Genomic DNA, 27,871 nt, shown 5'->3' with positions numbered 1-27,871 from the left:
TCAGTAGCTTCCAGTCTGGGGGATTGCATCCAACATGCAAAGCTGAACTATTTTGGTACCTGGCTAGCGTCTCTGGGTGTGTCATGGTGGTTGTGCGGCTGCAGCCTGCGAGAGGAACAGAGAGGGAAGTGTTCAGATCTTGCAGAGTTTCAGCCCTGGAGGCATTCCATGGAGCTGCTACTGCTTGCAAAGTGACTGGGTAAAAGGGTGTAAGCGAGTAAGCTGTGGCTAGAGGAAGAGTTATTAATTGCAACCGTAGGAGTAGCTGGCTGCATCAGCGGCTGATAGCCTTCCTCGGCCCCAGGTGAAGTTGGTGTCTTCAGGTACACAGAGCTCTGGCAGGGCCTATGTGAAAAGTTACCCGTGGACCAAAGCAAACCAGTGACAGACAGATTCCTTTGGCAATGGGCTGGTCGCATTGGTCAACAAATATATACACAGAAGTGAAATCTCAGCCTATAGCAGCTGCAAGCTCCCTGAAGTTGTTCTGGGGGAGCTGCAGCGAGGAGGAGGGAGCTGGCCGTTCCCACACAGACCCTGCTGCAGCTTTCTTGAGATTTCATAACAGAATTAAGTAATTTGTCGCGTGTTGCCATGGAGACCGTAAATCACTGTCATGCTGGGCTTCTCTGTCAGGGAGCTGATGTCTTTAATTGCACCAAGCTCTGCTGCGAAGCCAGGGCTTGATTCTGAGCTCGTTGACCTGGTGTCGTGGCTTTGCCCCGGGAGCTCTGCCTCCGGGAGAGCAGAGCTGGAGCCAGGGACAGGAGCACTTGCACACAGACTGTCAAACATCTGGGGGTAGATTTCACTGTTGTGGTACATGGCCACACCTCTGCTCCAATGAGCAGGAAATTGGGATGATCTGCACAAGCTGAGATCTGCCCTTCTTACATTCAGGGCAAGTCTCCCCATAGGGATGGGGGTTAGGTGTGCTGCATCCATGGGGTGGTGACCCAGTGGGGCTGGGTGGCCCAGCTGCACAAGTGAAGCTGAATTTCTCTTACCAATATTCACGTATCCCTTGGCTGCTCCAAGACATCCAGACAGGTAAATGGGGTTTTACACCCCGTGTCTGTACCTGACAAAAAAATCCTTCTTGCAAAAGAGAGCACCATCAACCTCAGTGGCACTATGGGGTCACCATTTCTCCTCCTCCTTGCCATCCAACCCAGCAGTGGCCACGTTTCCAACTCCCTCAGCATTATGGGCTCGTGCTGGCAGGACATGGTTCTTGCTGGTGTGTGTGTGAGGGCAGCCATGTAAATCGGCATCCTTCCAGTGACTTGCACAGAGCCCTGCCAGTGTTTGTCTGCGTAGGGTATGGATCGTTCTCTTGGCTCCTTCAAAATAAACAACTGTAGAAATTGTAAGATGATTATCATCAGAGCTTATTAGTGTATTACCACATGCTGCTTTGTATTCAGACAATAGATAAAAATGTCTGCGCTTCATTTTTCTCAATCAGATATATAGCAAACGCGTTTATCCTTGCTCCCTTCTGAGGAGGACTGTGTCAGTACTCTTGCCAAAAATGCATGAAAATCAGCCCAAGCCTTGTACACTTGCCTGTAGCCATGTAACCAGCCAGCATGAAGCTCTGTGCACCTTTGTGAGTGTTTAATGCTTTCCAGGAGCATTAACATGACATATGTTGTTTTCAAGGTTTGATTTATTGGATGGTTGAGATTATAATCTCGTCAAGGCATGAGCTGTCTTCTTGCTTTGATTTTTCAGGGCAGATGGAGGTACAGAGGGGTGGAAGTACTTGGATTTTGGAGGTTTTGTGTTACGTACTTGTGTGTACTTATGAGCATGGGACTTCTATGTCTTTATTGCATTATGTACTTAGGAGCATGGTACATGCTATCTCGGTAGAAAGAGTATTTTTGTGAGCATTGCTGGTGTCTGGTGAGACGTGACTATCAGGCTTCAGACATGAGTGTGTCTTTTGGGTTCGGAGTGCACAAGGACACTCCATAGCAAATACTCGAGGGATTAGGGCAGTTTGGCTGTCATCACCTCAGGGGACCTTCCTCAGTGCACTGAGGATGGCATGTCTGGGCAGCATGTGATGGGGCCCTGCTGTGCTACTGGATGCTGATGCAGTAGAAACAACTATGTGGAAACATTCACTCGTGCTGCCTTTTGTCATTACGGTAGAAGTTTTTTGTCTGTTTATGCTGACATCACCTAAAATACGTCTTTTGTGCTCAACAAACTAGATTGCAGTGCCTGATACTTTTTCGATTTTTCTAGTTCCATTCTTGCTTGTTCTCCACAGGCTGCCTTCTACTCAGGTAACTTAGACATGCAGTATAACAAAACTTCTGGAAACAACTGGAAGCAAATGCCCTGATTCGACCCTTTTGAGTGTTGGACAAAGCCCAACACTGGGGCTACAGTGGACTAAATATTATCATGGTACTTTGGGAAGTGTTTCATTCAAGATAAGCTCAAGGCTTCTTAGGAGGGAGTTAAAGGGGCTGGTACTGAATGTCAGTGGAAATGTAATGTTTGTCTGCTGAGCAGTAGCTTGTGGTTTTGTGATGAGGTCAAAATTGTGCACAAACCGAGTATGGTTTTCACATCTGTGGCCTGTCCTCTGCCATGTGAGTAACAATTGGTCTTTCATACAGCCCATCCGGAGACGCGCAGGGTGACTGACTCCTAGGCACTCCAGTGTAAATAAAGAAGGGGTGAAGTCTTGGCCACAGGCAAAGCAAAAACATTGTTGTAAAATGTGAGGGGGAAGGGGATGGACAGTTTTTTAGACAAGGTCTCAGTCCTAAGGATCGTTTGACCCTAGCAGAATGATGCTAAAAGAAAGCTTGGTCTTCCAAGCCAAAATGAGACACCTAGTTGAAAATTCATAGATTCCTGCAAACATGCAGCCAAGCATACTGCTTGTTGATGGTGTGATCTTGTAAACATGAGAAAAATCACTTGCTCTTTCTAAAACAAGGGTAAGAAACTTTCACTTAAGATTATGGTGAGGAGCTGAAATTAGAGTGGGTGAGAGCTCAGCTGGTGCTTGGTGTCCTTCTCCCCGTCCAGCTGCTGTTGCTTGTGGCAGAAATGCTATTCTCAAGAATTTCTCCAAAGATAGTTCAGAAACAAGCTGACTTGGTCATGTTTCTTCTTGCTCTGAAAATGTTGGCTTGTCTCAACTTGGACAAGAGGTCTTTGTACTTCCTTCTAGCCTCAGCAATCTCACCTCTGTGATAACCCTCTTTGTCCCTCTGGCAGGGTTTCTCTTTAGAGGAGAAACTAAAATGGTTCCTATGCATTTGATTCAAGGAGAAATGTCCAGTACGTGACCTTAATTAGAGGCCAAGGCATTCTACTTGCACAACATACAGTTTATGCGTATGACAAGTTATTTTTATATTTGCAGAAGCCACCCCGGCATAAGGGGTACCTATCATACATAACAGGGTGTTGGGGAGAAAGGAGAAGGGAATTTTCCCTCACTTAAAAAATGGGGGGAGGTTCTCTTTTTGGCGTTGAGCCGTGACTGTAGCTGGTAATGCAACTCCCAGAACTGTGTCCTGCTGGCAATAGTTGGATCATAGTGTGGTAGTCAGAGGCAAGAAATAGCAAAGAAACCTTGTTCTCATGTCTACTTTGTGGACAAAAAATGCATACGTGTACAGCACAGTGAATCATTGATGTTTCATTGTGTTTGGACATTGCTATGATTTGAACAGTGGTATCACTGCACGCTTCAGGGTTGCCTGCTGATGCTGTTATGTTTTCAGGGGTATATTTTAGATTACAGCTTGAATTTCACAAGCTTCTTTGGCCTGAGAATCTCTTTCCCATAAGTAAAACAAACTCAAACTTGAATGTTCACAACTGTTTTCATTTTGCCTCCTTTCCTGTGATTGCCTGCACGCATGTGAAGTTAGATATGTAATGGAGGGAAAAGCTTGCTAACAGAGCTATGAAGTGACTGTGAAAAGCCCTTTGTTAAAGGGTAGGGTCTCCACTATACGATAAGGAATATGGGGATCCCCAAGCACTCTGGGTGAAAAGTGCCTTTACTGTTCAATAACTTGAATTAAATTGAAATAATGCTTTCGCGGAAGAGGACTAGAGAAACAAGGAACTAAACTTGGAGGTTAGATACCTTCTTCAGTGTGATATCAAACCATTTGGGGATTATCTTCTTAACTGTTTGAAAAATAGTCCAAGTTGGTTTTTGACCCTGTTCGCAAATGAAGAATCAGTGTTTTGTTTGAAAAAAATGAAATTGAAAGGACTTCGAGAAGTTTCTTTTCCTATACTATAGGTTGAAATAAAACATTACTGGCTGGTGGCTCAGCTTGTGCCGTGCGATCTCAGCTCCTGAGCATGAGCCAGGCCAGCCTGCAGCAACGAGTGCATCAGCACCGCTCTGTGATCTCAGAATGAAAAAGCTGGGCAGTACTCTTCTTAATTCAGAACCCCGCCCCCCCCCCCCCCCCCCCCCCCCCCCCCCCGCAGTTATTGAGATGCAAGCTTTTGGAGGCTTAGCATCCAGATCTGTATCCCCACTGACAGTTTATGGGGCTGTGAAGCACTCTGTCCAGCACAGTCAATTCTGACTGTTTATTATTTTTTCCCCATTATCCCATTTAACAAGTTAATGAGTTGCACACTCCTTCAAAGAGCAGTGAGGGCCAGGGACCGGGCAGCTCACTCTAAGCAAGCACTTGGTTTTGCAGCGCACCCAGAGAGGCTGAGTTTTGCAGCTGGGCCCTGCTCTGTTCAGGCATGCCATGTCACAAGAGCTGGGTGTCTGAAATAGTCCTTGTCCACCCCCCCTAGTCATCCCTGACCCATGTGAGAGCTGGCAGTGCAAAGCCAAGGGTGACAAAGTAAGGCCAAATGGATCGGAGCAGGTGCCGGTGGTTGGCTTCGTCTTGCAGACGCCTCATCCAAAGCGGCTGCCGTGCTGTGCGAGTGTTACAGCAGGCAGTGCAGCAGGTGGCTGCCTCTTCTCCTTTCTCCGCACAGTTGCGCACACATGAGTGTGCTGTTGTACAGTTGCACCCAGTGAATTTGCCTTCTGTCTTGAAGAATCAGTTCCTCTGCGGTCGCCCCAGGGGACAGGAGCAGTGCGGCCGCACAGCAGGGGAAGCTGATCTCCTGACTCCCATGGCTGTGTCATAGCCACAAAACCAGCCTTCCTGCCAGGGCAGTTTTTTTAAAAAGAGCAAAACAAAAAACACCTGTAGTTCCTGGCCTGCTGCCCTCTGTGTGTGTTTCTTGTTTTTATTTCTCAGACTTGAGGCTGAGAGAGAAGAGAGCAGCTAAGGGCATTTTTCTGTCAGCGGGGCCAGGCCTCTAACCCTCGCTTCCTTCACTACCACAGTTCTGTGAGCTCTGGCTGGTGGCTGCTGTGCCATGGCTTAAGCAGTGAAGAAGAGCACAGCCCTAGTTTCTCAGTGGGATTTGGTCACTGGCAACTGGAAATTATCTGAAACTTGTCATCTGCGTTGACCCAGGGTGATTTTTGGCACAGGTATGTGGGCCTGGGCCCTATAGGAAAGGTACTCAGATGATAAAACTTGCACACAGGCGTTTGGTGGCAATTAGTCATCCCTTTAGACAGGAGAAGGAGTAAACGAGCCACAGCAGTGGGGCTGTCTGCATGTCTGGGGTATGACAGAGCTGTTGGGGAGGGCAGGTGCCCTGCTCAGGGCCAAAAGGACCTTGAATCTGGGTATGGAGGGGATAATGCTGAGAAGATCCCCTGGTGCCCTGTTGTGGAGTTCATCCTCACTTCTCAGGTACCAGGTAAAAGTTGCTTTGTGCATGTTTCCCTCTTTGTTGCTAATGAGTGATCAGAGGTGGTCTCTTTCTCCAGCAGGTTTAGCACACTGGAAGCATGGCTACAAGTGCCGTTCCCAGCGAAAACCTCCCCACGTACAAGCTGGTGGTGGTTGGAGATGGTGGCGTGGGGAAGAGCGCTCTCACCATTCAATTTTTCCAGAAGATTTTTGTGCCAGACTACGACCCAACTATTGAAGACTCCTACCTGAAGCACACAGAAATAGATGGCCAGTGGGCAATCCTTGATGGTGAGCAAGCCACTCTATGGCTCCTTTTCCATTCTAGCTGAATATGGGCACAGGTAGACCTCAGTGTCTTCCACAGCAATTGTACTTTTGTGTCCCTCCCATGCTGTGGGCTGCCAGGAATCTTATTGCCAGCTCTCCTGTGAGCAGCAGTAACTGACCTTCAGCAAAGCTTTCTGGTTCCAGTTGTGTGCAGAAATGTTTTTTGAAGAGCATGAAAACCTTGTGTGTTTCTTACGTGTGTGTAGATCGTTTTGTATGGTGGTTTTCAGGCTACTTGGATTTGTGGTATATTGGCAGCCTTCAGAATGACAAAGGGGTGCCTATTTCAGTCCTCTGCATTTAGCAAGGAGTGTTTAATAGGGCTGTGTGGACAGGCTGTGAGCCACTGTGGCAACCTCCTAGTGTAGTTGGCCTACACAGTCTTTAAGGAGGATGCTATGCTTCAACAGCACTAGGAAGAAGAAAAGTAGCATATCACTTCTAGTTAAATCTGTTTCCTCTTGAGTAATGCTGAACTGCTGCACCTGTCTGCTGAGAAACTCCCCCCCTTTCCTGTTAACATAGTGCCTACTCTGTTTGCATGAAGATGTGCTGTAGCTGGCTATGCCACTCAAAGACAACCTCCCCACAGCTCTGCCAACTGTGAACTCCACAACATGGAGCTGTAAGGTGTCAATGCATGGTTACACTATGCTGCAAATGGCATTTGGGGTAGGCATCCCAGGTGGCAGAATTATACCACAGGGATATTGATGTTTTGTTGTGGCTAGGCTCATCCCCTGGGAAATACCAGTAAGAGGGTATCTAAATGAGGGTTATAACCAGAAGGAGCACTTAATCAAAACTGTCATCTGTTGACAGTGAAGAACTGTAGCACCTCTCAATTCCCATCATTCAGGCATGATGTTTTCATATCTAGTTACCTGTCTCATTTAAATACACGTTGGGTAGCAGATAGAACTGATGTAACCAAGATTTTCTAGTTCTTTGAAGAAAAGGGGGAGGGGGGCGGGAAAGATGAAACAAAACACCTTGATTTTGTAGGTGAGAAAGAAGCTCTGTATTACCTGAAACTGCAACTCTTCAGTCTGTCATGCAAGAGACAGACTGACCAGAGCTCTAAGGGCAATCTTAACGCTACAAGTTTTGTTTGGCTTTATACATGTATGATGATTAGGTTGTACATAAAGCAAGCAAATATTTTGTACGTTAGTTTCCTAAGCTCATGTATATGGCCACTGACAGAACTGAACCAAATTCAGTCTGACTTGTAGTAAGCTCCTACCTCTGGCCTCTTGTCATGAAAGCATTCAAGATCTTTGGTGTCTCAGCATTTACAAAATTGATGTACAGGGTAAAAAATTGGAAGTTGGCATCCATGATGGAACATGGAGGGTTTCGGGCTTTACCATGAAGGCCATAAGTTTGGTCTGACTGAGGTCTTACTTCTAAGGAAATATCACATGCAATTTAGGAAGTACAGATGGCCCCAAGGTCTTAAAAAAAAAAAAAAAAAAAAAAAAAAAGAGCTTTACCTCAGTATTTCTAAACATACTTTAATCTTGCCAACTTTTGTCATGGTGTCACTTGTATTAGAGATACTTGAGATACTTGCTTTCAGGTATCTGTCCCATAATGTACCTGTGTAAATTTGTGTTTTAAATACCAGTGTTACATTAAAGTTAAAGATTCTGTTGTAAATGAAATTCATTCTCTCCCATGTATTGCTTGTTAGTCCATAGTCCAACCCTCTAAAATGAGCAGCCTTTATCTTTGCTGGTATTTGCCATGGTCTGATATAATAGTATCAGCTGTTGTGCACATTGATGTTGTCTGAAACAGTCTGTTTTTTTGTAAATTATTTGGAAGACAAAGCATCATTCACTAAACACTTGATATTGTTGTTGATTTTGATTTTCTTTTTGAATCTGACCTGGGGAAAGAGGTGGTTTTCCAACAAGTAGGAACTTAACCATATGTTTTCATGTAACATATGTTTTCATGTAAAAGCCTTTTTATATTTGCTCAAATGAGGTTCAGTGGCTGTACCTGGGCTCAACCAAATTCATCTGTGCCTTTTGATGGCATGCAGGGAATCCCTGAATTTCAGAGTTCTTGCACTCACGGAGGTGAAGCTGCAGTTTCTCTCTCTTTCCCGTCTCTTGAAATTCTTTGAACAAGCAGAATTTTAGAAGAACAGCAATATTCTTGTATGGAAACACGTGAGCCTTTACCATCTTCACAGTAGAAATGGGACATAAAGACTGACTATCACGTGTCTTATGCCACAGCTTTGTGTCATGGGCTTTTTGGATCTAGGACATTCTCAGAGATTGCCATATACTTGAACAGCTGCTCTTGTTGTGGTAACACATGGTTGCATGAATCACTTAAGGCATGAAATTAGGGACAGACGTGATAGGAAGGGTAAAGATGCATCATGATAAATTCTGGACTTCTAGTTGTCTTTTATGGCTAAATTCTTTACAAGCTGATGTGTGGGGCAGCTTTTTTTTTTTTTTTCCCCAGTGCTTGTTGGTGGGGGGAGTAAGGGGATAAACAAAAGCCTGTTTGCCTCACCCTGCCTACCTCCAAAATAAGAACTAGTTCTAGAAGTTGAGACTACCAACTGTGTGAGGGGCTTCGTAAGTTTAAGTGCACAGAAATTGTTTAAAAATAAAATATATGTTGGCACCCAACAACTTAATAAAAATAAAGCCCACCCTCTTCCAGGCTGTTGCCTGAGCAGTTCTGTACAAAGCATCTGTAGCATGTAATATCCGCACCAGCATTATGTTTAGAAAAAAAAAAATATATACTTGTGCTAGCCAGCTTGCATAAAGCATTTGGCTTCCCTCCATGAAGACCTCCACCCACATTTATTTGATAGCACTAACTGGCAGTGTGATGTAGTGCTTGACTGTTTTTTTTGTTTTCCCTTTGCCGAAAACTCTCACTGAAAGTAGATGTAATTGCTTTTATTTCAGATCTTAGACATTGGAGACAAGCCTGAGTCCAAGCTCTTCTTTTATGTATTTGCTTTCTGGCATGGGCAGGCCTCTGTATATATGTTCTTATTAAAGAAGAGTCAATGATTGTGAGATGTATACTTGATGTGTTCAAGTCCAACAGTACCCTGGGTGCTGAGTGCCAAAATACTTTAATGGTGGCCTTATGCCAGTTTTCTGAGATCCAGTGTTTGGAGGACAAGTGTCGTGGAGTAGAAGAGGGTAGTTAACTTGGATAAGGGATGCACCATTTGTGGCTAGCCCCTGTTTTTAGGTTGCTGCCTCCCCAATGAGGCTTTCAGATCAGCCTCCAATTTTCTCTGCATGTGTTATCTTCATTTACTCCCTGCTGTTCATACTGAAATCAGCACGGTGATGTGCTTGGTTAAATGCATTCACACGCAGGTGCTGTGTAGACACATCAGGTCAAAATTAAGTGGGGACCAGGGTTAATCTGCTTTGATTAACTGTTGCTCCAATCGAGTTGCTATCATTAATTTTGCATGCTTCTTTCTGCATGCAGGCTAACGTGGCAATTAGCAGAGGATTCTTTTTTGACGTGGCTGTAAAGTGCCAGTCTGGAATTATTAATCTGGCTGTGAAACCAAAAGTGGTGTCTCAGTATGGCAAAACTTCCCAGTGGTTCAAAATTCCTTATAGCTCATAAACCAAACACAGATTTTAAAAATGGTGGTGAAGAGAAGAGGAAGAGGTGACCACAAACACATGGCTTAGACATGGTGATGAATTGGGCTAACCCCTTAGCTGTCAGTAGCCCGTTGATACCAGTGAAGGAAGGAATTGTGCCCATGCACTAGGCAAAATGAGGTTGTGGTCTCTTCTGTCCTTCCACCAGCATCACTGAGACGAAACTCCCACTGCCCGTAAGTTGTATTCCTACTGCTGAGTGTTTGTTTTACTTTTTACTTCTCGGTTTTATTTCTCCTCCTTCTCACAGTTCTCCATCTCAACCCCTGGATGTTCTTGCATCAGGCTGGACTTGTCCAGTCCTGGTGCATCGCTGTGGAATAGCAGCAAGTGGGCTCCTGCTGGGCTCTCACTCCTTGCTCACTGCCCAGCGTGGCAAGAGCCACGTCTCCCATGCATTTCTTTCTGCAGAGGGCTTTTGCTGCTACTCATCTCAAGACAGGCCGTCTGCTTTTCTCTTCAGGAAGCTTGGGAACAATTCAGCCAGGAGACCGAAGGGAGATCAAAGGTCACTTGAGACTTGCAGGCATAATGGTTGCTTTGCAGATCTTCTTTTTTCTTCTTTTTTTTTTTTTTTTTTTAACTTCGGGTAGTGTCATTGAAATAAATTGTTTATACTTTCATTCTTTTTAATTCTGCGTGTGTACAGTATTTTCCCTCCCTTAATAGCTTGGATTTTGCAACCTTGAAAGAGGGTTTTTGTTTTTGTTTTTTTTGTCTTGGGTTGTGGGGATTTTTTTCCTGCCAGGAAAATTTTGATGTTGCAACACAGAAAACAGAAAGCTTTGAATAATTGCCCTTTGTTAGAAAATGAGCTCCTTTAAGAGTTCACATCTTTATTTTGTGTATTGATGTGGAAGCCTGTCGTCTGAAGGCTCTTCTTTTTCCTTAAAGAAAGGGCAAGAATTCAAGTACTCGGGTTTTCCGTGTTATAACATCTGTGTATTTAGTTAGGGCACAGAAGGGCTTGCAAAGCCCCATTGTTTCCCCATCACGTGTTTTTCCCTGTGAAAAGCTTTTATGCCAGGGGCAGTGTGGCCATATCTGGGCAGGCCAGTGACAGAGTGACCAAGCAAAGCACTTGCCTCTTCTTGCTCACAGCGTGGGCACCTTCCATATCTCTGCAGGGTGATTTGGGGTGTAGGAATACAAAATGCAAGCTGGTCCCTGTGCTCCATCTGCTCAACACCCAAAATACCAGTTCCTCAGCTGAAGTAAATGGGGTCATGGGGACTGCCCATATCCTGCTGATGGAGGGAGGATGAAGACTGGACGTGGTTTTCCTCAGCCTGAGACTGTCTGGTTTGCCTTGTCAATTCAAGTTAGGCTTTCCCTTGACCTTAACTATGAAGCCATGGGGTAGCTGGGAATGGAGCCTCTCTCTGGCCCCACCTTTGAAGCAGAGCTGCTGTGCAGAGAAAAAAGCAAGACTCAGAAGTGCCAAGAGGAGTCTGGCTCCGTAGCCCATGATGACAGCACTCCCCTGACAGTGCCACATTCCTAGCTCTGCTCTCTGCTCCAGGGACTTTCTGTATTTTGCATTAAGAAGTTGAAGAGGCACAAAATGCCTGGAGTCAGCCTTCTTGTTGCTGCTTTTCTCCCTGGCGCTGTGAACCCAGGTTCCTGTCTGCCTGCAGATCTGTCTAGCCTCTTCAGGGCTTGCACACATGCTGCATGTAGGTAGCCAAAGGGATGTCACTGTGGACTGCTTGCAAAAATCAGGTCATACACATTGTGCTTGCCTTTCTGAGCAAGAAATGAATGTGAGCACAAACAGAGGTGAGCTTTGTGGTGCCTTTTTGTGGAAGGCAAGGTGCTGTGAGAGCTGCTCTCAGGTCTGGCTGCAGCAATGTGCAGATGCCATTGGTGTCTGATTTGGGATGAAGGGTAGAAAATGGTTTTAACCTGCTTGTCTGGTCATCTTCCACTCCCTGAGATGCCACAGAGTGGAGAAATTCTTGTGTTGATCTGTCTACCTGACTGCCTGGTAATATGCAGGTAAAGGCATAGGAGGCAGTTCTGCCTAGGCATGGAAAAAGAAGAGCTCTCTCACACAACCAGGTCTGGGCTCCCTCAGGGCTGGGAATGCTGTTTTTGAGTCTGCAGTGAATCCAGCCTAGGTTCTCGAAAAAGCAGTGCCATATCTTGGATTTCACATAGTCCATATGTCTCTGCCCTTGGCTTAGGTGTACGTGCCTGTGTCTCTGGATGGGGACTCGGAGCACACCTGGTTATAGAGGTGCTGCCACACAGAAGACACCTGGACTCACCGAATGCTTTTATTTTGGGCCATAGAGCCTCCCAGGCTCCCAGGTCTGCTCAGAAGTGGTTTCTCTGAGCAGCCACCCTCTTGCCTAATCCATCAGGACTCACAGGAAAATGGTGTGTAAAGCTCTAAGGACCCCATTAACGCAGAGCTCATCCTAACAGTTGTGGTCACATCCACTGGAAGGCAGAGAAGGCCATCTCTTTGCTTAGCAACCTCTCATCCTCAAAGCAAGGAGACCTCATGCTGGGCTCTCACAGCCTCATTGCTCTTAGTTTATTCTCCAGCTGATTTGCATGGTAGGTCTGTGAAATGCCTTTTGCACAGCCGCCTTTGGATGTCCCTTCCTACTTCCGACACAGTTGTTGGCTTCTCCTCACTGCTCACCCCGAGGCTTTCGTTAGTGCTCCTCCTTGCTTCCTCTTTGGTCAAGTTTGTGGGAACTACACCAAGTTTGTGCAGCACCGGGAGAGGGACTTCCGACAGCAATCTATGAATTTGACTTCAGTTCTTGGAAGAATGAGGTAGGGGAAACCCGCTGAGCTTTCTTCCAGCCTTATTTCCACATTGGCTTTTATGTGCTGCCAGGGTGGCAACTGCCAGTAAGAGGCAACTGCTGATTTTAAAGAGTACCAGGGGAAGAGAGCTCACAGTTCTCCTCTGTTCATGATTATTTCTGGGTCTTTTGGGCATCCTGTTTGCAGAAACTGGGATTATAAGGATGTGAATGCTCCTCGCCCAGCTGGGAAGCTGCCAAATCACCTTCGCAGTTTCACCTTTCCAAGACTTCTGCTTGTTTCCTCATTTCTGTCTGTAGTGGTCCTGCTGAAGCTTTTGTGCCAAGACATTGCACTAGAGGCAAAGCTGCTTGCATCTGGCCCTTATTTGGAGCTGGTGCTTTCCAGGATGTGTCCCAGTTCTGCCTACAAAAGGATGCCAATCAGACTCTCACTCTGTTTCTTCACAATTTGTGCAGCACAGACCCATTAGGATAGGGTGGCTGTCTCTAAGAAGAGCACATTTAAAGTTAAAACAAGGACTTCTGGCCAACCATATGACCCTTGACTTCGTATGAAAAACCCATTGGACGTAATTTTCACTGCTGTGTCTTGCTTGGATTTCCGAAGTGCCATTTTAAATGCTGCCTGGACTTGCTCTTCTTTCTATGAATGCTGCAAGTGAATTCCCTGTAAATAGTAGCTGCTGACACAGCAGCCCTGCCTATGTTTAGTGTGATGCCATGGCCAAGATCCAGGAGAGGTAGGAGTGGCAGGAGGGTAACCCCTGGCTGCTCACTGGGGATCCCCACAGCCACCAGGGCTCCATCCCTGCCCTCTACCAGGGGACAGCAAGACTTTGGAGGGGCCAGCAGCTGGGCATGGATCAGTGGGTACAACAGCAAGAGGGGGGCTGGATGCTCCTCACAGGAGGTTTGCAAATGTGTCAGGGCGAGGGGAAGTCTCTAAGCAAATTGCCATGCAGGATGTGGCACATCCCTCTCCACCTTCTTGCCCTCGGCTTCTGCTTGGGCATCTGCCCTGTGCCAGGGGGAGGACGGGCAGGAGAGCCCAGCCCGCTGCACCCCACAGGTTGGGTGTGTGAGAGGGGAAGGGAGTGAGTGTGTGTGTGTGTGTGTGTGTTTGTGCATACGTACATGGGCTGTCAGCTCTCCGCCTTGCCCTGACATCGCTTCCAGCTGGTGCAGAAGTCAGCTGAGGGCAGCCCAACCTCTCCTTACAGGTCGGGTGGATAGGAAGGATTAATTTCCTTTTCCGTCCCAGCCACACAGTCCTGGCCTTATTCCACAGAAGCTCTTCTGCCCAGGGCATAGAAATTCACCAGTGCATGCAGTGTCATTGGGTTGTTTTTTTTTTTGTTTTTTTTTTATTTTATTTTATCTTTATTTTCCTTCTTTCTTGTCTTTCCTTTTTTTGTATGGTCCTTACAAATAGCCTGGCCGCCTTTGAGCTGAGACTCTTGTTTCCTGGACTCAGGGGAGGGAGGTGGGATAAAAGGCTATGAAAGGACACCCGTGACTTTCTAGCAAGTTCCAGCTTCTCAGCAAGCAAGCCTAAATCTGGGAGTCTCTGCAAGAGCCTAGAAGCTCTTTTCGTCATACAGGTTTCTGGAAACAGCCAGTCAAGACCAGGGAGGGGAGGCGAATGAATATGGCTGAGGATCTTTAAAGGGTCTGCTATCAACAAATATCTCCTCCAGCACAGCTGCCTTTCCTCCAGCCACAGAAGAAAGGGGTGGGCAGGTCTTGGGGCATGCTGTGTCGAGCATGTCCCTGTGTGGCCACCCCTGCTGATTCAGCAAGTAATGCTGGCAGTGAAGTGGGCTTTATCCTAGCTTCATCTGGAAATCGGGACAGCTGGAGTGCTTACCCTGCAGGGAGCATCTTACTGGGACTGTGGGCCTGCTTGGACTAGAAAAACCCGTATCGAGCCCTGCTGCTCTGTCAGCAATATCAGCAATATGAACCTGCCACTGTCTCCATCCACCAGTGCCCAGGGCTTTCCCTGTCACTTGTGGGCAGCAGATGCTAACGCTGTGGCTGTACAGCGGAGGTGGAAACAGTTTTCCCACCCTGCACAGTTGGCTGGGACGTGAAAACATTCCTAATCTTCACAAAGGTCTTGCGTTTGCCAAAGGTCTTGCGTTTAAGGTACAGCGATGCACGTGGACAATGACTTCAGAGCAGCCAAAGCGTTTTGAACTCACCCCTGGTTTGTGTTGGTAGCCTAAACTGCTGAACCCCTTTCATACCCTTCTTCTGCCGGCCAAAATCGTGGCAGCGTACTGAGCTGGAGCCTGAGAACTGGCAGTGCTAATGTGCATCGCTATGGGGTGTTTACCCAGAAGGCAGGTGTAGGGCTTCTAGATGTGGTTCAAGAAGTAGCTGATGGGACAGCCTGGGAGGCAAAGTGCCAGAGAGCCAGTAGGTTCTGGCCACATGGGAGATGGGATTACTCTTGGGGAGCAGCAGCTGGGTTGCTGCCACAGCCAGAGATGTTTTAGGGGATTTGAGCGTGGATCTAAGCGTTGTCACTGGCTGCCCTGGAATGCAAGCCCACACACAGCAACATGACTGCTGAGTATGATGCACAAGTCACTTAAAGCTTTTCTGCCTGTTACAACTCTTCTGAATATCAAAACATGACTTGCGACGGTTTCTGTAGGGGAGTTCAAGGCTGTACCATCTTGCTCCAAAAGCGCGTAATTGTGTACAAATAATATCCAGGCACTGAGAGAGGGAAGATACTTACAGCTATCACTCTGGGTTACCTCCCAGCTCTGCTGCACCACAGTCTGCAAATTGTCCCTGACATTTAAATTGCCATTTACTTGCTCTTCCAGTCTTGGATTTTTCCATGCAGGGATCTGAGAGATCTGGAAGAGGAGGAGGAGATGGAGCTCTTCAAAATGTGTTGAGCCATGTCTTGGTAGAGGAGAATCTCCCTAGGTTCAATAATGTTTGATATTTTGAAGGAAAATAAATTCCCTATAGTCTTCTCCATCCCCTTGTTCCTCCAACTTGCTTTCTTGAAATCTCACAGCCTTTGAGAGGACCAAGCCCAGCAGAGGTGGAAGGGCTGGACACACAGCAGCGATAGCTGCAGTTTCGCACAGTAACTAAAAACCTTCATCTCTTTTGTCCTAGTTCTGGATACCGCAGGCCAAGAGGAGTTCAGTGCGATGCGGGAGCAGTACATGAGGACTGGAGATGGCTTCCTTATAGTCTACTCTGTGACAGACAAGGCCAGCTTCGAGCACGTGGACCGCTTCCACCAGCTGATCCTCAGAGTCAAAGACAGGTGGGTGCTGGTGCTCCCCGCCTCCGCTGCAGGCTGTGCCAGGGGTGGCTGCATGTCCTCCCCACTTGTGACCTCCTGCATGTCCCAGAGTCATTCCTTGTGTGCTCCGTGTAGGTTTGTAGATCTGCATGAGGGGAATGAGAAATAATTTACCTCTTCTGATAAACATGTAGTTGGTATTTTCAATGTGGAAAAGCTCAGTGAGTCCTATGATGAAGTGAAAATGGTTTTGGAAGGGAGAGAAGCTCCAGTCAGAATGGAGCTAACAAACCCTAAAAGGTCTTACATGATAAGGGCCTGGAAGAAAGTGTCTTGAAGGGGAAAACACCTCGGGTTGGGAAGAACTCTATTTCTTAAAAAGGCTTTAATGCAGTTAACTCATCTTACTATGCAGCAATGAATAAAACATCTCTGTGTGAGTGGGTAAAAGCAAGACAGGTTGCCTGCTCCTCTCCTTATGCGCGCGTGGGAGAAGGTAGCGCTGAGGGCTTAATCGTGGTGAGCGATTGCATCCTGGCAGACTTAAAGGAAGCTGCCAGGGCTTTATCTTGCAGATAACTCCCTCTTCCCGTCCCGCTTTGAGAGATGATGAGTCCTTTCGCACTGGGTGGAGTGTGAATTAAGCTCTTATATGTCTGCAGCTTTGAAACACTTATTTTTTTCCACTCATAATGGCTTTTAATTATGGAAGTCATCAAGAAAAGCCACCAGAGGGTTCAGGCCTTGTTGCTGGCTTCCTTTTGCAGTTCTGAATAACTTCCCCACAGGAAGGGTGGACGCATATCATGTGAGGTTCACAGCTGACAGCTCTTCCAGTAAAGCATCCAAAGCAGAGCCCACGAGAGTGAAAAGTAAAGGAAAATCCACCCTTTGATTTCATCTAAATGAACAAAAACGTCAGTCACTCAGCCTGCCTCCCAGATAACAACGGCGTTTCCTTCACTGCCAACTTAGCTTAGGGCAAATTCAGCCTGTTTCGGAGAGCTGAGGAAGACAGGACTGTGTTTCCTCTAACCTGCTATGAACAGACATTGGTTTTATTTAATTTAGCTTCATGAAAATAAGATGTGGCGTTCATTGTTTTGCTCTGGACTGAAACTTCTACCCCTTCTTGTGCTGTACGAACACAGCGGCAGCGTGTGAGAACCAGGAAGTGAAACTGCTTTTGTTTCCCCACGCTGGAGTGCATAACACCAGGAGTAACACTTCATCCAGAGCCTGAGATTGTTCATATTGCTGTGATTTGCTAAACAGCACAAAAAAAAGAAACTGTCTTGCCAGGCCTGTGCTTAGCTAGGAGCAGGACATCACCCAATTTTCAAACCAGCAGCCAGTTTTGAGGGTTCAAAATCCAAAGGAATAGCAGGCTGCTGCTTTAGCAGAGCTGTTCAAAGCCTCTGTCCCCTTTCTTTGCATAACCTTAATTACAGTAAAACTTCCAACTATAGTAGCTTTGTCGATCTAGCAATCGTACAGCTCACAACAGGGAACAAAGTCCCCACAGAGTTTTATGCCTGATGTAAACAAGGCAAATGAGATGCTGTCCAAACGTAATCCCTCTCTTATCAATGTGCCACAAGCTAAAAGGAATCAAATAATTCAGACGAGCAAGCGTTTTGCTCCAGAATAATCAGACTGAAGATGTATCAGTGCTCAGGTATTAATGTTAAATCAAATCCACATTATCAGAATGAGTAACGGTAAGAACCATTTAAAATGCAGAGTGCAGTACAGTGTATTTCCAGCCAGAGCAACGGGGCAGCGTGCCAGGGAGAAGATGGAGCCCTTATCGTCTCAATGAAAAATGACACAGAAACTCTGTTTGAAAATCCAGGAAAGTCTTTTATGCAGCAGTGAGTGCGGCCAGCTGCTCCTTACCCCAGTAAAATCAGCTCTGTTACAGCAGAGAACATTGGAACTATTTTAAGAGAGTTTAAAGCTAAATAATGCTGCAGTAAACATCAGTGATCAGAAGTTACCTCCTCCTTCCTAGCAGTGGGTAGAAGCCACGCAGCACAGCTTTGCTCTGTGTAATGCAGCTGGGGGAGAGGCTCTTGTGTGGAAGGTGGAGTGGGATGGAACTGCACTGCCAGCACCTCCCAAAGCATGAACTGGCTCAGTTCAGTCACCAGAGCTACGAGGACTCTGCCAGGGTAGAGGATGACCCACACGCCTCGTCAGGAAACCCTCACGCGGGGCATGCTGTGGATGAATGGGTCTCTTCACTTGTGATGTCTGAAGACAGTCACTTACACACCTGGCAAAGTTCAAGAAATAACAAGCAGTATTGCAGAGTGAGATGTTCTTGGTACAAAAGGACGGTTGTTCACCAGGCTTTTGCTCTGGGATTAGAAGCAGGAGATGGTAGGTAACAGCATCTGGAAACACAGCGAAGCTCTTTGTTTCACTCCAGCCTCCTCCCAGCTACCCCTGCCAGTCTTTCAGTTGGTGTTGGGGTAACAAGAGTCATTTGGCCTCAGTTATTTTCTTCCCAATGTGATGTGTCCCTAAGTGCCACCTTCACAAGTCTGTCTTTTCTTCTTCAAAGGTGCTTTCAGTGAATGAGCATTGTTCTGTCCACTACCAGGACATGAACTAATTCCTCCAACCTCTTTACCTGGCAATGACTAGTAGCTGCTAAGATATGCAGTTATGAGATGCCTTAACTGTTATAAAAGAGTCCTATTTTCCTGTTCAAGATCTGCTTCCATGCCTTAGTTAATTTCCTTCTACAGCAGCAGACTAATTTTGTAGTTCTTTAGCTAGTTGGATCTTCAGTCTATTATCAAGTATTGCAGTAATGATGGCACTTAAGTCCCTGAAGTGCCTGCAAATAAGGGTGGATGCGTGCAAAATATCAAGATAAATTTTTATGATATGAACGTGCATAGTATGCGTAGCTCAGTCTGGTGGTTGATGCCTGGATGATCTTTCTTTATATGTTATGTGGTATGTCGTAGCCAAAAATGCTCGATGATATCAGTATTAGAAAGAGAAACTCATATTCAGTGTTTTGTATTGTAGTCTGCTATTAATTGTTCTTGTTGTTTGTTTGTTTTTCCCCAGAGAGTCCTTTCCAATGATTTTGGTGGCGAACAAAGTTGATCTAATGCATTTACGGAAAATTACAAGAGAACAGGGAAGAGAAATGGCAACAAAACATAATGTAAGTTTGCAGGATTGTGTAATTGCTCATTGTAAGTCCCATTACAGGCATTCAAAATGGAATTCTCTGCTCATTTGGAGCTGAATTAAAGTATTTTTCTTACAATCGAACATTTACAATTGCACTTCCGACTACCACAAAGCAGTAGCTATAGAGTTCCCTTTGGGTGGGGTCAGTTCATCATTGAAACTAGAAGCTCTGCAGCACACCAGGCTATAGCAGATCTGGGGCCGTCATGAAACCATGTGCACAAGCTGTCTGCAAGTGATGAGAAATATGAATGTTCAAAATGAGGGAAGAAAGTGCACCCTCTTGGGGTGGAAAAGCAGTCAGGAATTAGGAATTATACCCAGGTGTCCATAAGAAGTAGGCTTGTTAAAGATAATGAAGTTACAGGGCTGTAAAGCCTATATAAATCTGGCCTACCATCTTAGATCTGCATTATTCATACTGTAGTTTAGCCTGAGAAATTGGTCTTGGATTGGTGTAGATCACGTGGTACTCCACTAATCACCTCTAAATGCCAGAACATACCCAGGGGGAAGCAGCAACTCCCATAGGAGGAACTTAATGGAAAGGTAGAGGCAAACAAGCCTGAGACCTTTTGGCAGCTTGCTGTGCCTAGATGGCAAACTGTGCTGTGTTTCTAAACAAGGCACAGTGGGAGTTTGTCAAGGCAGGTCCTTCCCATGCCCCCTCCCCAAGGAAGCTCACTTCTATAGGAACAAGTACACCTTGGCCTTACGACACAACACGACGTACTCATCTGTAGGTACATGCTTTGGAAAAGGATGTGTATGCAAAAACTTTATCAGAAGGCAATTTTATAAATCTGCCAGAGTGCTGGACAAGCACTCTAGAAGGCCCCATCTGTCTGTCAGACTTTGAAGATCATTTTAAACTGAGGGGGAATTGTAGTCATGAAATATTCATGCAGTAGTCCTAATAAAACGTGGCAACCAAGACTTCCTGGCAAGTGCTCATCTTTCAACAACCCTTGTCTATTTTCATGTCTGCAAGCACAACTTAGGGGGAGAGAACATCTGACTACATGAAGTCTATGATTACTCTTCCCCAAATCTGAGCTTTCTGTGAGCATGAATGTGTTGATAGCAGTGTCATGACAGCAGTTTGTTTACTGGTATTTCTCCAGTCTCTTAGGCACCCAATTTCTCTAGCCTGTAGGGTTTTTCATTTTGAAACTACTTTGCTCCCAACATATTAGCTGTTACAAATCTCTTTTGTCATGTACTTCTCTCCTTCAGATTCCGTATATAGAAACTAGTGCCAAGGACCCACCTCTAAATGTTGACAAGGCCTTCCACGATCTCGTTAGGGTAATAAGGTAAGCTGCAAACACTTGGCTCAGTTAGTGCCTGTAGATGGGACACGCAGAAGTCCTGGTCTTGGAAGCCAGGAGATGACTCTTGAGGGCTAGAGTGTGGTGGTTTGGTTGGAGGTGGGGGATTTCTGGGTTTTATTAAGCTTCCTTGTTTTGTATGTGCATATAGATGTTACTAACCAGTAGTTTGCCTTTGCAAAATATCAGTATTAGGCAGTTTGACAACTAGTTGTGGCCACGACAAAAATATGTTAGTCACTCAGCAATGCAAAACTTGCTGTAATAATTGGCTTTAAAAGGCCAGCATTAAAAGCTTTGGGCTAGTAATGTGGGTTTTCATAGCATTGTCATCTCAGGGTCCCATGTTGCTCTAAGTTAAAGGGACTGGCTCTAATTTTATAGGTAACTTTTTGCTCATTAAATGGAAAAAAATAAGCCATTTTATATGAGAAACAGCATGACCTAATGGCTAAGCCACAGGTTTCCTCCTCAGACAGCAGAGGTTTATTCCCAATTTTGGCACGAGCTGCTTTTGTTCGCTTTGGCGAATGCCTGCTCTCTGGGCGAACCCAGCTCCTGCTGCTGTCGGCAAGGTGCTGCCATCCAAAATCCTGGCTGCCCCGCAGGAAAAGAGCTGTATGCACATCTCAGCATCTCAGCTGATAACCTCACATCTCTGAGTAGATTTGTTTTTTTTCTGACATGGGTTGTCTGCCAGATTTTTTGGGGCCTTAGTTTCTCATGTTTTGGGAGGGTGCTGAGCTGAGATAATGCTCCTCCCTGCCATGCAGTCAAAGTGCCTTGCTCGGCAATTAAACCATGAGGCATTTATTCACAACGTCTCTGTACTTGTGAACATCTTAGCATAGCACAGCCTCGAGTCAGCCTCCATCAAAAGCAGATGGTACTGCCCACTCTTCCCACATATCTGAAAAGCAGGGGGCAGAAAATCTTTGGAGAGCTGCAGAGCTGAGTTGGAAATGTCCCAAGCTGTTTCCCAACTGTTCTGGAACTCAGCATTAGTTGGCCAGATACTCCTTTTTGTTACAGTGAGCTCTTACCACAATCTATTCTATTCTGAAAAGAAAAAAAAAAAAAAAGAAAAAGAAAAAAAAAAAAGGAAAGAAAGAGACACAGCAAAAATAAGATGGTAAGGCTGTTTGCTTTCTCTATGTAATGTGGCTTCAGACAGGCACAGGCTGGATGGAGCATTTTAATGATCCAGCACTAATTTTTAGCCCTGAAAATGCACTCCATAACATCACAAATAGGTGATCTATTCCTCAGTTCCCGAGTAGTTACAAAGAGTTGTTGCCAGCCATATGAGACCCTTCTGAACGTGTATGTTCACAAGAGCTTGAACTGTGGTTGAGACTTACAAGGAGCAGCTGAGGCCCCTTGGTGTGTTCAGAGCAGAGCAGGCCTCATGGCGGCCTGCAGCTCCCTCAGGAGGGGAGCGGAGGGGCAGGCGCTGAACTCTGCTCTCTGGGGACAGCGACACGACCCGAGGGGACGGCATGGAGCTGGGACAGGGGAGGGTCAGGCTGTGGGTTAGGGAAAGGTTCTGCACCCAGAGGGTGGTCGGGCACAGGCACAGGCCCCACAGGGCTGCATTCATGACACCAACCCTACTGGAGTTCCAGAAGTGTTTGGACAACGCTCTCAGAAATATGTTTTGATTTTTGGGTGGTGCTGTGCAGAGCCAGGAGTTGGACTCAATGATCCCGGTGGGTCCCTTCCAGCTCAAGCTATTCCTTGATTCTATGGTTCTAAGATGGAGAGCAGAGAGACATTGTGTGATCTGGTTATTTGCCACAATGCAACTTTTCCTGGTCTTTGGACATTGCAAACCGTCTGCAGCCATATGATGCTATCGCCCACCAAGCACCACTTTTCCTAAGTGAGCTTTACCAAATAAAATGTAAATGTACAACTCCCCAATAAATATGCTATTCCTGGAGTGCTTTAAGAATTCACAAGCTCCTGAGAGCCCATGTTAGTTTGCAGGGTGAGGACTCATTCAGGGTTAGCACACTTCGTGCTCCTTGCACTTGGCTGATACCCACTTCATGTAATTTTTTTTTTTTTTTTTTTTTGCAATAAACTATTGTCTGAAAGTAATCCAAAAAGGATTGGGTGACAGAGCTTGCCCAACAGATCTTTAAAAATTCCTAATACATCTTTCGTGCTCCAGCAGAGTATACACAAGCACCATCACAGCAGAAATCTTGAATGGGTGCAGTACGTGGTTTTCTGGATCTCTAAAACCATTCAAGAATGCTTGTGGCTGCTCAGTGTTTATTCAAATTGAAGTATTTTCTTATTTCTGCTTTCTTACTCTGAGCTTTTAAGTTTCATGTTTTTCGTGCCAGCAGCCTTCATACTTGCTGAAAACAAGTCTTGCTAGTCAAAGTTGAGTTGATTTTTTTCAGATTGTTGCAAACATTTGAGAGTTGAGGCTGTAAGAAAAACATCAAATAAAGCAACAATGATTTGTCTCCAAATTTTGTCTCATTCTGCTCCAGATAATGTGGTCTAAACACTCAGCTTAGTGCCTGACATATTACACAGCAAAAGAGGCTGGTGTTGAGCTATTCAAGCTCTTAGGTTTATTATTTAGGCTCAGAGTCTGTGGAAGCTGCCTATGTTCATATGGCTTATCTTGCTATGAAATCCAAGTCTACAGCCTGCCTGTCAGGTGTTTGAACTACAAAGCCTTCTTCTGTTGAATTTGCAATGCTGGGCTGACTTGAGTGGCTGGTGCGAACAGGTACAGCTCCCCTGAAGCCAGTGCACTTTTTGTCACTATTGCAGCGTGACAAGACTGGGTATAGCTGATGGCACAGAAGTGTCTGTATAGCACCAGGTGAGGATCTGAGTCATCATTTAACCATCAAGCCTCTTTTAAACAATATGACTGAGCAATATCTCATCTTTAATGAAAAGGGAGAAGCCATCAGCAGAACATCAGATGAGATGGAAATAGTATTTTAGAGCTTGCTCACAACCCACCTGACTGATGGGGGCTGCTGCAGCACAGTGCAAGAGGGCTGGCAGCTGTGTGTTGCTGATGGCTGATTTCAGGCAGCCACAGGAGCGTCTTCCTGGGGCCAGCCCCAGACAAAGGCTTGTATCCTGCTCCCGGTGCACTGGTGCTCATCACAACTTCCAGGAGAAGGCCAAAACCTTTTTGGCAGCATACACTATTTTTTGGAGAAGGGGAAAAAAAAATTATGAAGTCGACATCAGTGCAGTTGGCTGGGGGCAATTCTATGTGAAAGTAAATCTTTCCAGGAAGGTCTGTTTCTTTGTACACCCTGTATCAATTTTGCCACCTTACCATAATGAGCACTAGCAGCAGTGTGGTGGATGAGCTCTGTTTCCCAGGTGAGCATCCCTACCTCCCAGGTGAACTGAGCAGCACTCTGGCAGGGGAGGAGAGGCAGCAGTTCTCCCAGGACAGCTGGACTCATAGTCCCCTCTCAGGACGTACGTCCCTGCCGTTAGCCTTGATGTCTGGTTATGGCTTCTTTCCTCACAAAGGGCGGTGGTTGCTGCTACCTGTGTGGTTTGAGAAACCAGGTGGTGGTGGAAGGGTGTATGGAGATGAGTATACATGCCAATATAGAGAGTCATAGAATGTCCTGAGTTGGAAGGGACCGCTAAGGATCATCAAGTCCAACCCCTGGCTCCACACAGGTCTACCCAAAAATTCAGACTACGTGCACGGTCCAAGCACTTCTTGAACTCTGACAGGCTTGGTGCTGTGACTACATCCCTGGGGAGCCTGTCCCAGTGAGTGACAACCCTCTCAGTGAAGAACCACAGCTATGTATATATGCACCCTAAGGTGCCTTTCTGCTGGCTGCCCAGGGTTCTGGATGGCAACACCTGAGCCAGCCTGCTGGCTGCTTGTGTCTCACCTTATTTTCTTTCCTCCCTCCCTCCCAAAACAGGCAACAAATCCCGGAGAAAAGCCAGAAGAAGAAGAAAAAGACCAAATGGCGAGGGGACCGAGCCACAGGCTCCCACAAACTCCAGTGTGCCATTTTGTGACGGGAGCGCCCAGGAACGCCTTGGACGTCTCCCTCCTCCCCCCGACCCACGGCGAGGCGCAGCGTGAGGCCCCGCTGAGCTCCCAGCAGCAGCTCTGGCTCGGAGGAGGCAGCTCAAGGGGTCCGGACCCCGGGGTGATCGGCCGGAGGGGGCTGCGCCTGGGGCGCCGCAGGAGCCGCGCTAACAGGAGGCGGAAGGGAGCGGCAGGACCTCGACGCTCGAACATCCCCAGCTCCTTCCAGAGGCCTCCATGGTGTTTGTTTAAAAAAGAAAAAAAAAAAAAAAGAAAAAAAAAAGTGTTGGTTTTATCTGCAAACATTTCTCCTTGTGACCCGTTTATGAACAGCCATGAATAGCCCCCTGTTTGGTACAGTCGTGAGTGTATGTGTGGGGGAAGGGAAAGGGCTTTTCTCTTTTTTTTTTTTTTTTTTTTTCCCTTGTCCTCTTCTCCTTTTTCGTTGTTTGCTCAGCAAGCATTGGGTTGCAGAGAAACATGGCTGGGGTTAGATTTTTTGCACTGAACTCTCTCCTATGCGGCAGTGCCAAAACACGACTTCATATGAAAGTGCATAGATTTGAAGGAAGAAAATGAATTCCAGCTGCTCTGGGTGCTCCAGACATTGTGTCAGACTCTGGAGGGCAGCCAGCTCACAGACCATAAACTCCAGCTTTGGAAAGGAGGTTTGGGCTTGGATATTTTTTTTTCTTACCCTTTGTCAAGAGGTTTTGTTTCTGTTTTGTAACTTGGGGCATGTCAAAGTTAAGATGTTTTGTTAACCTGGAAGTATTTAAATTAAAGTAATTTACAAATGGAAGGGTATGTCATCTTTGGGGGAGGGGGAGAAACAAAAATTGAATTGAATTTGTTTTCTGGGTGTTGAATTTCTCCCTCATAAATGTGTGTAAAGTGGTGTGATCTAAATCCCTCGTTAATATTCCTTAACCTTTCCCTGCAAAGCCACTCTTGGGTAGATGGATTGTTTTGCTTTTCCCAGGCTCATCTCGTGCAGAGACAAAAAAAAAAAAAAAAAATCTGTTTATGGGCTTTGGCTCAATGTTTCTTCATTTCTTCTCCCCTTCCTTGAGAGTTGATGACTTGAAAGGAAGAGGTGTTTTTAATATGGCTCAAGTGGGATGTGTCTCTTCATAAGCTTCGTGTATCTAAAACTTTTCACTGAAAACAGCAGAGACTAAATATCTTTATGCTTTGTGAAGAGGAAAGGCAAAAAAAAAAAATAAATCTGCAGCAATTCAAGCTGCCAGAAATATGATTGTGCGCATCCTGGAGGGAGCACATCTTTTTTCACACCTTTACTGGCACCAAGAATTGTAATGGCAATTTTTTTCTTTAATTTAATGGATTGTCATCTGCTGGACTGAAGCCATCAGTTCCATTCCCGGGGTCACCAACCTCCTTTGAAAGTAACGACTTGCTTTTCATCAGCTTGAATCCTGTTCAAATATGCTTTATGGGCATGACTTAAAATATTGGCAGAGTATAAATACTTGAGAGTTGTGTGTCTGAGCACAGAAAATCATAGCACTGGCTATTGAGGAGCCATACAAGATGGTGGATCATCACAAACTTAATTGTGTGTGTTTGTCTTTGCAATCTGTTTGCTGCTGGACTTCGTTTCTTGCCTCTTTGCCAGGTCACCTTGTAAAGTGGGAGTTGGCTGCTGATTATGTTTCAGGTGAGTGCAGCTAATGAAAACATTTTCCTCATTTGTCCAGTCTTCATCACAGCCAAAATACAGCAAACGTCTGCAGCCATCTCAGCAAGCTGCTTAGCATCGTGCTGGCTCACCTGCCTCTGCCCTTTTCTCTGTGATGACAGATGCTGGGGATGGATTAGCAAGGGGGATATTGGAAGGAAATGTTTTTCCTGGTAAAGTTGCAACACCCTGTGTCAACTAAGACCTGGCTTCAGATCATCGCAGTGTTTCTCCCGCTGTAGTTTCCTCATTGGCTGAATTGTGGTGGCTGAAACCTTCTGGGCCAAATCCTGGCTCTTGAGACTTGCTATTATCTTGGGGGGGGGGGGGGTGAAGATCTCCCTGTAGGCATCTCTCTCATTTGTTCCGCCTTCACACGGTGTCTGATGCTTACAACCAAAACAATTTGCTATAAACCCATTGTTGCATTCCTGCCTGAATCCCTGTCTAGTCTGACTACAGGCTTTTTTTTTTTTTTTTAATTACAAACAAGTAATGCCATGGGATCCCACACACAAGAAGATGATGGCATTTTCAGGGAGCTCTGCTAATACCCCCCAGGGTGCTTCCACTTAAAAATAACCTGATTTCTGCTGAAACCCCTCATCCTTATTATTTTTATCTAAACCCTTGGGAATGCTTGCCTGAAAACAGCATGTGTGCATCTTGAGTCACATCTGCTGGGTACTCGGCACTGCATGCAAGAAATTATCTGCTTTTTCTGAAAGCATCTTAATTGTTTCTTCAGCTTCTTTAGCAACTAACAGCTACTGCAGAATAACATGGGGAGGAGGGGAAAGGAACAGATTAACAACTAAATATGCATAATGATAAAAGGAGGAGAGCATGCTTCGTTTTTTTTATGTTAATTAAACTGTTAGAGCAAGGAGTGTTTTCCAGCAGGGACTGCATCTCTAATGAGTCTAGGGTGCGCATGATAGGGAAGGGATACGAAGCCTTTTGCCATCTAACTCACCCTTTTGTATTCAGGGCTGTTATCAAACCAAGAGTACTGTTCTTCCATGTGCAGCACCTGGGACCCGGGTTGCAAGACACTGGCTGATGGCACGTCCACCACAGAAGGCACCCACCCTGCTGGTGGGTAGTTTATTTTTTGTATGGCACGGCCACTAGAAAGGGACTTGGCTGGGATCAGAGACAGTCGGGAAAAGGATCCTGTAAGGGTATGTTTGGGGGCTATTTTGTGAAGGTCTGGTGGTTCAAATGACCCAGTGTCACAAAAAATAAAAATAAAAAGCCTACAGGTGGTCAGCTAACAATGAACTTCTCTTAGCTGTCACAGACCTCTCTTGGCCATCTCAGGCAAGGCAAAGCTGCTGAATGACAGCCTGGGTACATCTGAACAACCCATGGTCGGATGATGGTGCTGTGCAGGAGAACAGCAGAGATGGAGAACAAGAGAACAGCAAGAGCTTACTGGGAGGCTGAGCTTGCTGGGTTTGGATCAGATGGTTCAGTTTAAGAAGAGGCTATTGCAGTATGTTGCTCTGTTCCTTAATCTGTCATAATTAATTTTGGCTGGCTCTTTAAACTTACAGCTGTAGTAGAATTTGTAAATTGGGCTAGGCTGAGGGTTTTAGACATACATTATGTGTCTAGTCTCGAGAGGAAATGAGCAGACGGCATTGTTAGGCATGGAGAAGTCAGCACTGAAATACTGGCTCAGACTTCTGCTGCTGAAGTGCTTGGGAACAAGGCAAATG

At 45.9% G+C, this 27,871-nt stretch overlaps 1 protein-coding gene across 7 annotated transcripts in view; it reads left to right on the top strand.

Moving 5' to 3' along the window:
* MRAS (muscle RAS oncogene homolog) overlaps positions 1-25,247 on the top strand; it is a 40,342-nt gene extending 15,095 nt beyond the window's left edge. For 6 of the 7 annotated variants that reach the window (XM_032190485.1, XM_032190490.1, XM_032190489.1 and 3 more), the window contains 5 exons: positions 5,855-6,068; positions 15,715-15,868; positions 18,935-19,034; positions 20,300-20,379; positions 24,333-25,247. In XM_032190485.1, coding sequence (XP_032046376.1) covers positions 5,876-6,068; positions 15,715-15,868; positions 18,935-19,034; positions 20,300-20,379; positions 24,333-24,432 — 627 coding nt within the window. In that variant the 5' untranslated portion in view covers positions 5,855-5,875 and the 3' untranslated portion in view covers positions 24,433-25,247. The remainder of the gene's footprint in view (positions 1-5,854; positions 6,069-15,714; positions 15,869-18,934; positions 19,035-20,299; positions 20,380-24,332) is intronic. The other variant, XM_032190487.1, reaches the window with a different exon arrangement.
* The last annotated feature ends 2,624 nt before the right edge of the window (positions 25,248-27,871 follow it).

The sequence above is a fragment of the Aythya fuligula genome, chromosome 6 (genome assembly GCF_009819795.1).
Source record: "Aythya fuligula isolate bAytFul2 chromosome 6, bAytFul2.pri, whole genome shotgun sequence".
NCBI lineage: Eukaryota > Metazoa > Chordata > Aves > Anseriformes > Anatidae > Aythya > Aythya fuligula.
The sequence above is the reverse complement of the archived record's forward strand: the minus strand, read 5'-3'. Positions and strand labels throughout refer to the sequence as shown.